Source organism: Odocoileus virginianus, chromosome 17 (genome assembly GCF_023699985.2).
Source record: "Odocoileus virginianus isolate 20LAN1187 ecotype Illinois chromosome 17, Ovbor_1.2, whole genome shotgun sequence".
In the NCBI taxonomy this organism is placed as follows: Eukaryota; Metazoa; Chordata; class Mammalia; order Artiodactyla; family Cervidae; genus Odocoileus; species Odocoileus virginianus.
In genome coordinates this window covers 47,908,804-47,924,777 of record NC_069690.1, presented here as the reverse complement: position 1 = coordinate 47,924,777, position 15,974 = coordinate 47,908,804, and the positions used below count along the sequence as shown (strand labels likewise).

At 44.6% G+C, this 15,974-nt stretch overlaps 1 protein-coding gene across 1 annotated transcript in view; it reads right to left on the bottom strand.

The window, feature by feature from the left end:
- TBCD (tubulin folding cofactor D) overlaps nucleotides 1–15,974 on the bottom strand; it is a 142,582-nt gene that overhangs the window by 126,072 nt on the left and 536 nt on the right. Inside the window, exons 2-6 of the mRNA XM_020907279.2 lie at nucleotides 14,891–14,941; nucleotides 8,092–8,189; nucleotides 6,995–7,096; nucleotides 5,612–5,758; nucleotides 3,685–3,740 (exon numbers count right to left, since the gene is read on the bottom strand). Of these exons, the coding sequence (XP_020762938.2) occupies nucleotides 3,685–3,740; nucleotides 5,612–5,758; nucleotides 6,995–7,096; nucleotides 8,092–8,189; nucleotides 14,891–14,941 (454 nt within the window). The remainder of the gene's footprint in view (nucleotides 1–3,684; nucleotides 3,741–5,611; nucleotides 5,759–6,994; nucleotides 7,097–8,091; nucleotides 8,190–14,890; nucleotides 14,942–15,974) is intronic.

Here is a 15,974-nt window from a genome sequence, read left to right as displayed (position 1 = left end):
CAACTGAGCCTGTGCTCCAGAGCCCAGGAGCCGCAGCTGCTGAGCCGAGGTGCTGCAGCTACTGAAGCCCGAGCCCTAGAGCCTGTGCTCCACAACAAGAGAAGCCACTGCAATGAGAAGCCTGCACAGGGCAACTAGAGAGGAGTCCCCGCTCACGACAGCTAGAGAAAGCCCACACGGCAACACAGACCCAGCACAATCTTAAATAAATAAATTTTTAAAAAAGGTTACCAACCACCTGGAGAAAATATCACACCCTCCTTGAGCTAACATCCTTCACAGAGAAAGCGCACACTAGCAGAAAAAAAGCACCAAGACACCCACAGATGTTAGAAATCAGATTACAACACAGGACATAAGATGTTTGAAATAAGATTAATGTGTTGAAACTCACCAGCGATCAGTGAAATACAATCTAAACATAAGTAATAAATAAAACTATGCACAATCCAACTGGGGGAGCGGGGTTATGCATAAGGCTGCCTGTGGTGGCAGGGGTTTTGAAAACTTGCTCCCAAGAGTCACTGGTGCACAGATTCAACAATGTCCTTGTGTCCTGTGGCTCAGAAGGCCACCTCTAGGGGACTATCCTAAGAAAATAATCCCAAATATCAAAATAGGTTTACATCCAAAGCTAGTCATTACATCACTACTGATAAGAGAAGATGTGAGGAAGGGTTAGAGTAAAAACAGTGGAATACAAAGGGGCCATTTAATCAGTGGTAATGTGAAATTAAGTGAAAGGACAAATGTTAATTCAACGAGATTGTGCTACACAAATTCCATACAGTGACAGCACAGAAAAACAAAACAAAAAAATACAACACATATATTGTGTATTACAATTATAAATGGGTAGGGTTTTCCTAATTTTCTATGTTCCAACTTTTCCACACGGAACATACATTGATTTCATAGCTAGATAATAACATCTGCTTTTTAAAACTAATATAATCAGGAAGAAAAAAGGCATATTTTTTTATTGATGAGTTTCTGTACAATCAGCAAGAATAAAGACACATTTTTCCATCCACAAGTTTCTATATAGTAACATTCATATCCAAATGTGTTGGCATATGTAACAAAGTTATAGAACGTGCAGCCCATGTTTAAAGGTTCTGGTTAATGAAAGCAAACAGGTGCAGCTGCAAATAAACTACACAGGGTAAGAGGAAGCATTCAAAGCTGATAGGGTATGATAGGCAGCTCCCTCATGAAACACCAGAAAACAGACGCCAGTGGGGACAAAGGCCATGTGTGACTACTCTTCATACCCAGGGTCTCACTGTATCAGCTCACCAAAAAGAGACTGAGAAACAGGCGAGTCAGAACCCACCTGTGAGGCAGGGTTACCGAGGCTCTAGACCTGAGGTCATCTGCCTTTTCTAAGGCTAAAGGAAACTGGGTGCACCTACAACCTAGCAAAATCAGCTGGAGCTCTATTAATGTGCTAACCACCTGGCCGCAACCTCACAAACACCAGCTTGTCCAACCACTAGATGGCGCAGGAGCAGCCAGTCAGCAGCGCACAGGCCGCCAGGGGTCTCTGGCTACCTCCCTTCCAGAGGACACCTGCCACCGAGGGAAGAAGGGTTTAGGGTTTCGCCCCACAGATGCAGTACTCCACCAGGTCAAGCTCAGCAGAACGCTACCAAATCAGTACTGCTGATAATAAAGACATGACGTCTCATTTAACAAATTTAGCAAACATTTGTAAGATCACATGCTATGTTGATAAATACTGGGAAAAAGGAGACTTTCAACCTGATCAACCTTTCCAGTAGCTGCATTTAAAACCCCTAGAATGTTCATTCCTCTTCTAGGAATTCATCCCCCAGAATCAATCAGAAATCAAACAATCTCACAGAAAAAGAGGTCAGACTTATGGTTACCAGAGAAAGGGGTCAGGGAGGGGAGCTGGAGAACGGCAGTCAAAAATTTCCAGCTCTAAGATGAATAAGTACTGCAGATGTGACATGCAACATGATAAATATAATTAACACTGATAAGTGTCATATATGAAAGTTATTGAGAGTAAATCCTGGTGGGGGAGGGGCGATAAAGGGGTAGGGAAAAAAGGTGTTATGAGATTATATGAAATTATGTGCTTCAAACTTCTGAAAACTGGAAAGCACTACAGAATATGACAAATCTTTCATTCAATTAAAAAAAATAAATCCAAAGTCATCACAAGGAAAGAGTCTTCACAGGAAAAAAAATTTTTTTTCTGTATCTTTAATTTTGTATCTATGTGAGATGATACCTGTTCACTAAGCCTACCGCAATAATCATCTTATGATTTATGTAAGTCAAGTCTCCATGCCGTAAGCCTTAAACTTGTACAGTGCCATACGTCAATTATATATATCTCAACAAACCTGGAAGGAAAAAATAGAGCCAATCAAAAGAGTATGAAGTTTCATGTTGAGTGTCTGAGGCGGTGCTAATTTTACTAACAAAAGGTCTACTCATGCAGCGGGACTGGAGAAAGAATACATCACACCTTCATCGCGTCTGGAAGACTGACCAAAGCTCCAGGCCGGCCTGCCGGCACCTGGAACAAACCTGCAAGCGCACCCATGTGCCAGGGATCGACACACCCACCAGCAGGGGAGAACAAAGGCCCCAGCAGTGACGTCTCTGGGGATGAGAGTACACGCGAGTCTTATTTTGCACTTTTTTTATCTTCCAAAGCACACATGATTACTTTCACAGTTAGAAAGAAACCCATGCTTTTTCATTCCTTGTTAAAACGATGAGAAAGCTCTGTCGGTGACTTTCTCCCGCCCAGGGAAGGTGTAGCAGACATATTCAGGTGCTTCCTTCTTCACTCCTAAAATCAGCCTCTTGAATTCAGGCTCTGCCCAATGGTTTACTTACACAAATACTTCCTTCAATGCCCCTAAATGCCCCCAAAATCAAGCATGTCTCTTCCCACCTTGCACAAGATCATTGCTACACACATGAGACAGGGTGACCCTGAAGTGTTGCCACAATCAAGACATCCAAAAGCTCTTACAGCCAGTTTTCAACTTTCATAAACATGGAGGGGGGATAAAAGTCAAATTTTTTAACTCATTTACACTATACACATACTTTAAATCACATCATACAAAAGATTTATAAAAACTGCTTTCTTCCATTCTCATATTCCATGAAACAAGTCTACTCAGTTTTCATACCCATCTTTGGCACCTTTTTTTTTTTTTTGAGACTTCAGGCCCTGCTGCCTGGGTCGTCTTACTCAGCTCATCAGAAAAATCCATCTTAGCCTGCTTCAGGCAGACTGTTTTTAGTTAACATGCAGTGTTTGGGGATTTTTATCCCCAGCCATAATGATGCAATCACAGCCCATGATCTCCACAAACCAGTGTGGACTGCTAAGTGACTTCCAAAGGCTCTTTTAACTGATACCCCGCCTAGAGGAGAGGTCTGGCCCCACAAAAGTGCTACACCTGTTCAAAATCTGCACTCCCCTGATGGGCCCATGAGCCACTAACCTGGCATCAAATAACCCTGAGCCCCTAATCAGCACTGACGGTGGTCACATCAGGTTCAGGTGCCCTTTCCCAGTGCTGGGTTCCCCCAGGGAAAGCAGCCAAGTCCTCAGGACAGCAAAGATTCCCCAGGCCTCTCAACAGAGACACAGGTCACAGACTGCAAACGGTCTCAGAAAGCACTTACTTGGACACAAGGACAGCAGCTGCGTCTCGGGCCTTGTCGCTGACGACCAGGTAGGACTACAGGGAAGGGTAAAAGGACAGGCGGCGTTACCACATGATGCAAACATCAGGGACCCACTCAGCCACCCGCTCCCACACCCAGCAGATCCGCAAAAGTGCAGGCTCAGGGGCAGAGGCCAGACTCTGAAGCTGCAGGAACCACTCACGAATGTGGGCTCAGGGCTGCAGCTGCCACCCATAGGCTCACCCTCAGGGGAGGGCCCAATCTGCACGCAGCACGTGGCCACACTCCTTGAAACGTACATCTGCAAATGTGGCTGAAAAATGAAGCGTATGTGTTGCTACCCAGAGTGCGCATGGACAGGCCTGGGGCCCGCCAGCACCACGGCGTTCAGAAGAGCTGGGAACCCCTGCTCAAACACAGGAAGGCTGCACTTTAACGCAGGGACTCAGACGTTTGAGGTTTCCAATTCTCAACTGCTTACCAAATGATATATTTAAATGACCTTTTTTTCTGAAGGAGAAATCTTTAGAAACTGGGCCTCTCCTCGGGCAATCCCACTTAGGAGACAAGCACCCAGAGGGTAACCAAACTCAGCTAGAAACAAACCACCCATCTAGAAAAGACTATTCATATTTCAGAAATAAGGATACAGTGGTACACCTTTTCCCCTAACGACTGTGAGGCAGATGTCTACTTACTGACGTGAGACATTCAGACCAAACTGCTCCGGGGAAAAGCAGGTCCCAGAAGAGCAGGACACCAGGGGCCCCCGTACACGTGGGCCACATGGAGCAGCATAAAGAAGGTTGGGAGCCAAACCCCTGTATTCAAATTTGAATCCACCACGTGTGAGAAAGAGAGCTGGTCAAGTCACTTATTTTTCACACATGTTGCCTCCTCAGTAAAATGAGGATAAAAACAGTGAACTGTCTCATTAAGCAGAATGAAAGGAGTTAATGTATGAAAAGCCTCTTTGAAGAATGTCTGGTGCAGAGCAGGCACCCAGAGCAGCTTAGTTTAAGTGTGGCAGGCGAGTTCTAAGATGGACCCTGGTCCTGCCCACCAGTGCCCCACGCCCTGTGTAATCCCTCCCATGTGGGTTGGACATGATGACTTGCTTCTAACCAAGAGAAATTGGCAGGAGATAGGATGTCACTTCCACGATGAGGTCACACGCTAGTGTGACCTCTGCCTTGCTACAGACCCTGCCCCTTGCTGGTTTTCACAGAGTAAGCCACCACTGTTGGGGGGGGGGGGGGGGCGCTGCCAACAACCATGAGAGCTTGGAAGCGGACCTGTCCCAGGTGAGCTCAGCCCGCAGCCTGGGGAGACCTTGAGAGAGGGCCCAGCAAGGCCACGGCCAGATTTCCTGATTCACAGTAACTGTGAGATGAAGAACGTGGGCTGTGTTAAGTCATTTAAGTTTAGGTTAATATTTTCCACAGCAGAATATACAAAAACCTATATCTACACACACAATGCATGCATCAGGAGAACCTTGAAGAAAAAAAAAAATACAAGTGTTATTTCTCAACACTAGTAGTTGAGAGATTTCACTTTGATATTTTTCCTGCTTTACTTTCTGATTTTCCTACGATGATCATGTATTACTTACACAGTGCTAAAAATTAAATTTTAAATGGGCCTTTTTCTTATCACTGCCCCCGAAACCCCTTTTTTGCTATCATCAGAGTATCTGTATTATCTACAGAGAAATGAGATTTGCTGAAATAATTCATCCTGATCCCTATAAGAATTATCAGTTTCATGTTAAGTCATGAAATGGAATTCCACCTCACTGAAAAAGAGTGACAACAGCTGAAGAAATATCCAAGCGTTACAAGTGTACCTAATTAAGTCCCAATGGCAGGATGGCACGAGAAAGATACTAGTCAGTGGCTCATTACCGCAGAGCCACACTCACCTCTGCTACCTGGAGGATACGGTCCATGGTGGATGCTCGCTCTTGCCCGGGCTGAGAGAGGAGGTTTCCGTCGAGGCGGGAAAAATCAAACGGGATCAGGCAGGTCACAGAGAGCCAGAGAAGCAGCATGTAGCGGGTCTCCCAGGTCTATGGGGCCGAGATAAAGCGACAGGATTCCTGTGTGGAGGGCATCCACGTGGTCCCACCGCCCCTCCTGCTCAGCGCCCACCCAGGACTCCACACACACAATGCTCTACCACACGACCTCTGGCACGCAGCCTGGCTGCTACCTCGGTAGGCAAGAAAAACAGCACAACGAACAAATAAAAATCAGTAACATGTCAGTGTAATGGCTTCTTATCCCTGGCACCCTTCAGCATGCAATCAGCATTTCAAGAAAAATGGAAAACAGAGTAAAAGATAAAAAAAACAGAAGACTTTAAGAGTAAAGAAAGAAATTCTCAACTTCTTGTCACAGAGGAGTCAACAAAACAAGATTCCGCTTTGGCTCCAGACTCCCTATCAGAGGCAAGAGAAACAGAGGCGAGCAGACCACATACACAGCAAGACGATTTCCTGAGTCTGAAGTTACAACGCATGTGCCCTTCTGAACGAGTCTGCGCTCAAGAGCACCCTGCAGCACACACAGCTGCAAGGCTGGCCATCGGCAGCCACCTGGGAGCCTGAACTGTGGGAACACTCCCACTGTGTCCTAACTGATGAGGGTCACCCTGTGCTCAGGCCGTTGGCACACACCGTGTGGCTCATGCCGAACACCTGCTCGCCTTCTGTGTTTTAGTATGTGCCTGGCAGAATACCCACATGACCAGCCTCATAGAAATCGTGGGTGCTGGCCCTGTGATCTTCCTGTTGGACACCTCATGTGTTCTCACAGCTTGGTGATGTGGGAAATCACAAGCGCCTTGGGTGACCCAATGGAGAGAAGACTCTGGAAGCTCATGCCTGGTTTCCTCTGGACTTGACCCCATATGCCTTCTCCCTCTGCTGATTTTGTTGGAGTGAGTCACAGCCATGAGGATAACTAGATGCCAGTTCTTGTAGTGGTCCTAGGGAATCACTAAACTTGGGGTGGTTCTGGGGACCCCCAACATAGTTCTATTTGAAGTTAAAAAAAATTGTGGATAGTAACATAGTTATCATCACACCATATTCAGGGTATAGTTTTCTTTATAAAGGGCATTTTGAAAAGAAAATAATTTAAAGCAACATACATTAAAAAGAGAAAATCAAAGGAACAAATGAAAAAAGAGGGAATGACACAAAATAACACAAGATAAAATTGAACAGGAACAGAACCTACCAGTATAGAAGCAGGCAAACCAAGGAATCAGCGGGGGGTGGGGGAAGGAAAGGGGCACTTACTTCATGGTCTTTAGGATTCTGATTTGTAAACATGTCTAAAACAGGGTGCACATCAGCCACTTCATGTGGAAATAAACGAAGAAATGTTTTATATCCTCGAACCTATCAAATAAAAAGATACTGAATTATATAATTAGCAAATACAGAAAGTAGCAAGATTACTTCTCTATTATCAAAAACCACCACCTATGCCACCCAATGACCAAAGAAAATTACATATTACAGTGATACAACTCAGTAAGACTAAATAAGAAAGCCACCTTTACTTCTTAAATCATTTAAATCATTTCAGAAAAAAAATAAAAAATAAATAAATCATTTCAGAAACATGTTCTGTCCCAATCTGACCAACCAATCTTGACTCATCAGACATACAGGTATGTTACATACTAACAAGTTTTGCTTCTACCTTAATTATGAGGAATAAGTCCTCGAGAACCCAAAAGGTGCCAAATTCATTAAGGCTTCTGTGAAACGTGGCACTACACCTTCAGGAGACCCTGCACTCAACCGAGGGCAAGGAGTATGCACGAAGGCCTCTCTCTACCACACAGCAGGCCCCACAGAGAAAAAGCCCCAGCCAAGAGGGCCGAGTCTCTCCCATGATAGGCCTACATGCCAGCACACACATCTCCTGGGAGCCTGCAAGAATGCAGAGTATCAGGCCTCATCCCAGACCCACTTAACTCAGAATCTGCATCCTACGAGATCCCCAGAAAGCCATCTGCACATTCACCGCTGAGAAGCATTTATGCTTTCAACTTTGTTTGCTTTCTCCTCATAGGAAACTTTTCTCAGTTACTCACATATATATACATGTATGTATGTGTACATATATCCTCTCCCTCCCTTTCTGGCTAGCTGATGCCTGATCCATTCAAGTGCAAGACGCTGAAAACAATGCTGAAAAGTGCTGTGGCAGCCAAAGGATCCCCTGGGTCACTAACATCTGATCCCCAGCACATGGTAAAAAGAGAAACGATGAAACCCACTTTGGTGTGAGAACCATCTTTCCTGATAACATTTTGGAAGGTACCTCTGGACCAAGTATATCAAGAAAGTGTTTTGTCAGCTACAATGTGCTATCTAAATATTACCTTGGAGATGATGTAAAGAAATTTAAAAGCCAGATGTGCAAGGTCTGCCGGAGATGTCTTATCTTGCACAAATTCCAACAACAAGTTCAGCATCCATTCTAGGGAAAAACAAATGTAAAATATTTGCTATTAAATATTAACATGACACTAAAACAAAATGCCCAAAGGAAAAAGAGCTACTTAGAAATATCAGAAAAGTTTAATATTAGTAAATCTCTATAATCCAAGTGTCAACATAGCAAAAGAAAAAGTTTCACCTTCAGTTTCTAAAAGGGGAATAGAGTTAATATAACATTCATTCCTGCTTTTTAAATGCAGGGAAAATATTTTTTATTATTACTCTGTCTCAAATCAATATCTAATACCATGCTTTACAGAAGACACCTCTACAACTACTATGTTTAGAACAATTTGGTTCTAAACAACATAATAAGACAGAAGAAAAAGGATTAAAAGGATTTCCGCTTCCAGTTATAAAGAATAATTGATATGGAACTACCTTACCACCACCAACAATTAGACAACCCAACAATTGTACTGGGTTGGCCAAAAAGTTCCTTTGGTTTTCAAGTAAAAATAAAAGACATGTTTTTCATTGTCACCAAGGATTTTATTGAGTAACACATTCACCATTTTGTTCCACTACATTTTGCCATGTTTCAGGCAACTTCATAATTCCATCTTCCCAAAACTCTGTATCTTCTGGGGCAAAGAACTGTTCCAGGTGCCTTTTACAGCCTTCCAGGGAATTAAATCTTTTCCATCAGGAGAATTTTGTAAAGACCTTTGAAATAAACAGAAATCCAAAGGTGCAATGTTGAGGCTTCCCTGGTGGCTCAGCAGTAAAGAATCTGACTGCCAATGCAGGAGACACAGGTTTGATCTCTGATCCAGGAAGATCCCACAATCCACAGAGCAACTAAGCCCGCACACCACAACTACTGAGCCTGTGCTCTCAAGCCAAGATTCACAACTACTGAAGCCCATGCGCCCTAGAGCCCATGCTCTACAACAACAGAAGCCACTGCAATGAGAAGCCCAAGCACCACAAGTAGAGAAAAGCCTGTGCAGCAACAAAGACCCAGCACAAGTTAAAAATAAATTTTTTTCAAGAAAAAGGTGCAGTTGTCTCTTGAATATGGCGGATGCATTAGAACATCCCAGCCAAGCTATAACAGTTTTTGCCAGATCATCAAAGAAACATGCAACCTTGTGTTATCCCAGTGGAAGATTATGTTTTCTGTGGACTAATTCCAGATGCTTTTCATCCAGTGCTGCTTTCAGTAGGTCTAACTGGGAGCAGTACTTGTTAGAATTAATTGTTTGGCTTTCCAGAAAAAGCTCATTAAGAAAGGACTTCCTTCCAATCCCACCATAAATACAGCATCACCTCCTTTGGATGAAGACCGGCCTTTGGTGTGGTTCATTTAAGTTCACTCACCCCATAATCTCTTTTGTTCCACATTACTGTACAGCATCCACTTCACTGCCCATCACAATTTGTTTTTAAAAACAGAACAATTTCATTATGTTTCAGTAGAGTATCACATGCAGAAATATGGTCAAGAAAGTTTATCCGCAACTTATCTGGAACCCAAACAAAGCAATTACATAACCAAGCCGGTGCAAATGATTTTTTTTCAACATTGTAGATTATTTAATGATATAAGAAAATAAATGCAAATGATTTTCAACACTTGATTTGGATATTTTGAGTATGTCAGCTATCTCCCACATGGTATAACACGGATTGTTCTCAATGTCTCAGTTTGATTGCTCTCAACTTCAACCGGTCTACCTGACCAAGAGCACTGTGCAGTGAGAAATCTCCAGCATGAGACTTCACAAACCATTTCTGACAGATTAGTCACAGTCCCTTCTCCATACACTACCCAAACCTTTGTTTTTATTTCCACCACGTACCTTTCTTGAAATAATAAGCATAATATGCCAAAAATGTTGCTTTTCTTCTTCCATCTTCATTATTAAAATGGCTACATAAAAACACCAATTTTGATAAAAAAATTTTTTTAAATGCATGCCAATATGACAGCTGTCACAATATAATCTAACAAAATTGTTTCAAATGAAGTTAAAGACAACTAAGCACTACTAGAGCCCACTTATGGAAAAAACCAAATGCACTTTTTGGCCAACTCAGTATTTTCAGGCAGCAAGATGACAACACCTTATAACCAACCAACTGGACTCTACAGCTGCCCAGCCCGTCCACTAGAAAATAATTTTTAGAACCCACTGCAGAGAAGGGGGACTCAAGCAGAGCACAGGCTGCTTTAGCTGAAATTTGCAGGGCAACATGCCAGAAGAACCTAAGCAGAAAACGAGCTGTGGAAGTCTGAAAGGTCCCCTCAAACCTTTGGGTGAATCTTCACATGCACAGTGGTTCGAGTCCACGAGGCTAGGTAAGAACTGCCAGAAAGCTCTAAGGCAGAGTTCCCATAGCCCATACAGGGCTGACATTCAGACTCCATCAGGCCAGAGTGCAGAGTCCTTGTTGAACACCCAGAGAAACCAGCAGACATTCCAGAAAATTCTTTACTTAGTAGTAAGACTAAATTAGAAAAAAAAGAGAAAAAGCTATATCTGCCCTAACAAAACTTAAAAAGGATTGAAAGGATATACATGATATGCAATTAACTAAACTGTTGGCCAAACTTCACTCTTTAAAGACAAAAACCTTAAAACCAACCAACATAAAAATCACAGTGTCAATCAGCCACTCAAAAGTTACTAGACATATCATAAAAAAGGACAAAATAATGCCATTTGCTGAAATATGGATGGACCTAGAGATTATCATACTGAGTGAAGTCAGTCAGAGAAACAGAAACATATGACATCCCTTATATGCGGAATCTAAAAAGAAATGATACAAATGAAATTATTTACAAAACAGAAACAGACTCCCAGACTTAGAGAAGGAACTTACTGTTACCAGGGAGGGAAGGGTAGGGGGAAGGGATAGTTAGGGAGCTTGAGATATCCACATGTACACACTGCCATACTTAAGATGAACAACCAGGACTTTCCTGGTGGCCCAGTGGTTAAGAATCTGCCTTGCAATACAGGGTATGCAGGTGAAGACCTAAGGGTCTAAAACGAAGATGGATAACCAAAAAGAATCTACTGTACGAACACAGGGAACGTGGTTCAATGTTATGTGACAGCCTGGATGGGAGGGGAGTTTGGGGGAGAATGGATACACTTTATATACATGGCTGCCTTGCTCTGCTGTGCACCTGGAACTATCACAAGTTGTTAACTGGCTACACCTCCAAAGTTTTAAAAATAACGACCTTCCATAGGTATTATGAAGCTATTGTGATGATTACACTGAATCATTAAAAATCATTTAGAACAAGGTAAATACATTAAATGAGTATGAACGGACAGTTCACAAAGGGGAAAAGTATTGTGCAAATGTAATAATAAATGTTAAAAAAAAAATTCGTCCTCACTAGGAAACAAAATGCAAAATAAAAGCACATGATGCCTTTATCGCCTTTAATAGATAACTTTATGTTGGTAAAGACTTCAGATATTCAAATCTCATCTTGGCAATGATACACACTGTTAAAAACGTAAGTTGAATTTGAAGTTAAGTATCAAAAGCCCAAACTGACTGATCAAACCAGTTAATGCTAAAGGAAATCAACCCTGGATATTCATTAGAAGGACTGATGCTGAAGCTGAAGCTCCAAAACTTTGGCCACCTGGTGCGAAGAGCTGACTCACTGGAAAAGACCTTGATGCTGGGAAAGATGAGGGAAGGAGGAGCAGGGGGCAAAAGGGATGAGATGGTTGGATGGCATCACCGACTCGATGGACATGAGTCTGAGCAAACTCCAGGAGACAGTAAAGGACAGGGAAGCCTGGTGTGCCCCCACGCTTCAGTCCATGGGGGTCGCAAAGAGTTGGAGAGGACTGAAACAACAAATCAAAAGCGTAGCACTTCCACTTCCTGAAACTTTAAATTGTGCAGAGGTGCGTTAAGGATGTTTAGGCTACTTGGAAGAGTACAAAACTGGACAAAACAGGAGTCCACACACATCTGCTTCCTCTTTTTCCTAAGAGCGAGTAAAATAAAAGCACAGTTGCACAAAACGAAAGTCCTGACCAATGGCAAGAATGGAGACAGAGCAGATGTAAAGACTTCTGGGAAAAAGCCAGCTCCAAATTAAACAGGCGGAGAAGCCCACTTTATAGATGCCCACACACAGAACCAAGGAGAGCCCAACTCAGGAGGCACAGTGCAGCCCAAGGTGGGGAAGGGTCTACAATAAATGCAGCCCCAGACTCTCTCCACTGGGACCAAGCTCCAAGCCAACCCTTAGGTAGACGAAGGACTCTCCAGAGGAGACAGGAGTGCCCTAGATAAAGGCCTTCATTCTGGCATCTGGAATATCCTCAATGTGATAAGAGAATTCTCTACCAACTCAAAGTCAGATGACAGATTTTAAGAGAAAATCTGCCCCATAAGGAGCTGCCTATCAGAATCCCATTTAGGAAAAGCCCAGATGAAAATGCTCCAACTTACAACAGAAGCAGAGGAGCCCTTGTCTGCATCCATTTGGTCTGAAACATGGGCAGAACCAACAAGATGAAAAGATCAAATTACAAGGAAAAGCTGACCCCAGAGGAAAAAGGAGAACCTGGGGACGAGTAGAGAGCAGCCAGGGCTTGGCTCAGAGGGACTCAGACAGCACAGCCCTCACCGTGGACAGAGGATGGTGAAAGCCGATGACTCCAGTGGTCCCCTGAGCAACGCCCCCTCCAAACGCCAGTACATCAACAAAGAGAAACAAATCCACAAGGAAAAGGAGAAGAGGAGAAGAAACAGTAGCCAGGAGACTTCAGACAGCACGCTGTAACTGAGCCACCCAGGGAAAGAAAGCACAGCAGCAGCTCCTGTGCCACAGCTTGAGGCCAGCGGCCTGAGGTGCCAGGGACAGCTCAGGACAGAACGGAGGTGGGGCTGAAAACAGGAGTGGTCCAAGGTCTCCAGACCACAGCCCTGTGCCAATCCAGGCAGAAGACTAAAGGCTTACTCGAGAGTGGAGAATACAGTCCACTGGCCACATCTGGGGTTTTAAACTTAAATTTTAAAATTCAAAGAAAACAAAAAAATAAGACAAAATAAGACAAAATTCAGTTCCTCAGACATATGAGCCATATTTCAAGTGCTCAACAGCCACATGTACCTAGTGGCGACCTTACCAGACAGACAGCACAGATCTAGAACATTCCATCATCACACAAAGCTCTCCTGGATGGAGGTATCCCAAAGACAGTAGGTTGAAGGGCTTAGAGCTGGAAGCCAGCCTCGGCGCCTGACTCAAAAGGGAATTCTGGGTTAGGAAGACCACTACGGGACCCTCCCCGTGGGGCCACCAGACTCCCCTCACCACGGGGCCGAGGGACACAGCAGCCAGGCATGTATTCCCCAAGGAGGAAAACCTGACCAGTAAGACAACTGTGAAATTCACCCAACCAAGGACAAGCACTCTTAGAAAGTAAAAATGACTGTCAAAACAATTCAAGAACATCTTCTTTGTGCAAAAACAAAGATCTGAAAGTAGAACTATAAAGGAAAAGGCTTAGGGACCCACAGGATCACTCCTGGAAATTCAATAGCCAGTTCACAGGCACACCAGGAGGAGGCAGAGGAGAGATGCGATCAAAAACACACCAGAAGCAAAGTCCCCTGTACCAAAAGATGCAAGTGTTTAGCGTAAAATTGTCCAGCTAATGCCTAACATAAGAAGAGAATGGAATTGTAGCCACAGAGGGGGAAGGGGAGGGTGGGACAAATTTAGACAGGAGCACTGACATATATATACATGCGTAAAACAGACAGCTACTGGCAAGCTGCTGTATAATGCAGGGAACCCAGCCTGGTGCTCTGTGATGACCTAGAGAGGTGGGATGGGGGGAGGCAAGGTGAGACGGAGGCTCAAGAGGAAAGGGATATATGCACATACTTATGGCTAATTCATGTTGGTGTACAGCAGAAACTAACACAACTTTACAAAGCAATTATCCTCAGATTTTTAAAAAATTTAATAAAAACACTTAAGAAAACCAAAAAAAGGCCAAGAATGAGTCATACCCTCCTAAAATATCAAGCTCTAGAAACTTTCCAAGGCAAAAAAGGCTCCTGAGAAAGAAACTCAGACAAGGACTTGGGATAACTGGATGAGAGACTATGGACCCATGCCCTCCATCCCCACCCAGCCAAACAGGCATGAAATGTATGTATTCTGCCCAAGATAGCGGAGAGTTCAGAATGCTTACCTTCCACAAAACCTGCTGGTTACTTAAAAAAGAAAAATCAACACACACAGCACCAGCCCACTTTTTCAAAGGCACCTGTGTGCACACTGAGGCTAACTGTTGGTGCCTCTCTGGTGATCTGAGATCTCCACAGCCCCTCGGGCAGGCATCACTGATGATCACATATCACAGGTGAGGAGACTCAGGCATAGAGCAGCTCAGCCGCAGAGCTAGGACATAAATCCAGGCGGTCCAGCCCCAGGGCTGGGACCCTAACCACCACCCCATGTTTCCCTCAACATAAGTTACTATCACTACCTTCCTCCTTCCCAAATTCACTTCCAGGAGGAGGTGTTACTACTATTGGCTGCAACTAACAAGAACAACCTGGGCAGTTTATCCTGATAGTCTCAGCTGGTGCACAACCACGTGCACGCGCACACACCTGTTCCAAGGCCTCTGTAATTTATCTGTCAATGATCAAAGTCTCAGCTTCTGTTCTTACCTAGGTGTGGGTCCAACAGGTGAGGCTGCTCCTGATATTTGTCCATTATTACTAAAAAGAAAAACGTGAGACTTAACATGAGCCCTGGAAACCCTCAAGTTTTCCCATACGGGCTTTCCCAGGCAGCTCCCAAGAGCACAGGCCTGCTGGAGTGAGCCCCCCACCACCCGCCTCCTCAGGGCCACACCACCCCGGCCTCTGCTGTGTGCTCAACGCACCTTCCTCTCAGGTCCTCACTCCTTCCTTCCCTCACTGCCTGCTGAGAGCCAAGCTGAGTTCTCCCCTCCATTAGGACACACACCTTCCATTCACCCTCTGTCACACACATCAAGCCATGTGCCCTGGGAGACCCCTCATACTCTGGCCTTAATCCCAGGCAGCCTGGTTTCTACTCCCTCCTCCCAGCAGCTAGGACCGTTCCTATCAGATCCCACGCCCACCTGGCCTATGGCAGTTCTCATGAGCCTCACACACCTCCACATCTGACCACTCCCCATGAATGGGAAAGCCGGCTTTCACTGCTCCCTGGATTTTCACCTCACCCTCACGACAGTTCTGTGCCCAAAGTATTTTCAGTGCTAACCCAAGCAGACAGCCAGAGAAACGGGCACAATCAAGCAACCAGCCCAAGTAGCAGAGCAGGATTCGAACCCAGGGAGGAGTTGCTCAAGGGAGTGCTCCTTCTACTCAGCCGGCCACACTGCCCTTCCTAAACTTAAAAATTGTTATCACGAGTGCACCAAGGCAAAATCATGTGGAAATTTCTATAGCTAGAAAGGTCCCCAAGGACGGTTTTACTGAATCACAAAACCCTACACAGTTATCTAACCACGGGATCTTAAGGAATCGTTTGTAAGTTATCCGTTATAGACAACGGCAAGGATCTGTCTAAACCTGGAGAACCTAGTCTGACTAAGCATCTTGCGCTGCCCGTAGCCCCGCTACTGCGCTGGGCTGCACGCACGGTCTTGGCAGAGCCACGGGCGCTGAGGAGGAGGCTCTGGGTGGGGCCTCTCCTGCTCCCACTGCCCCGTTCACACAGCTGTCTCGGAGGAACTGCGCTTTGCGGTGGTCCCAGGACAGG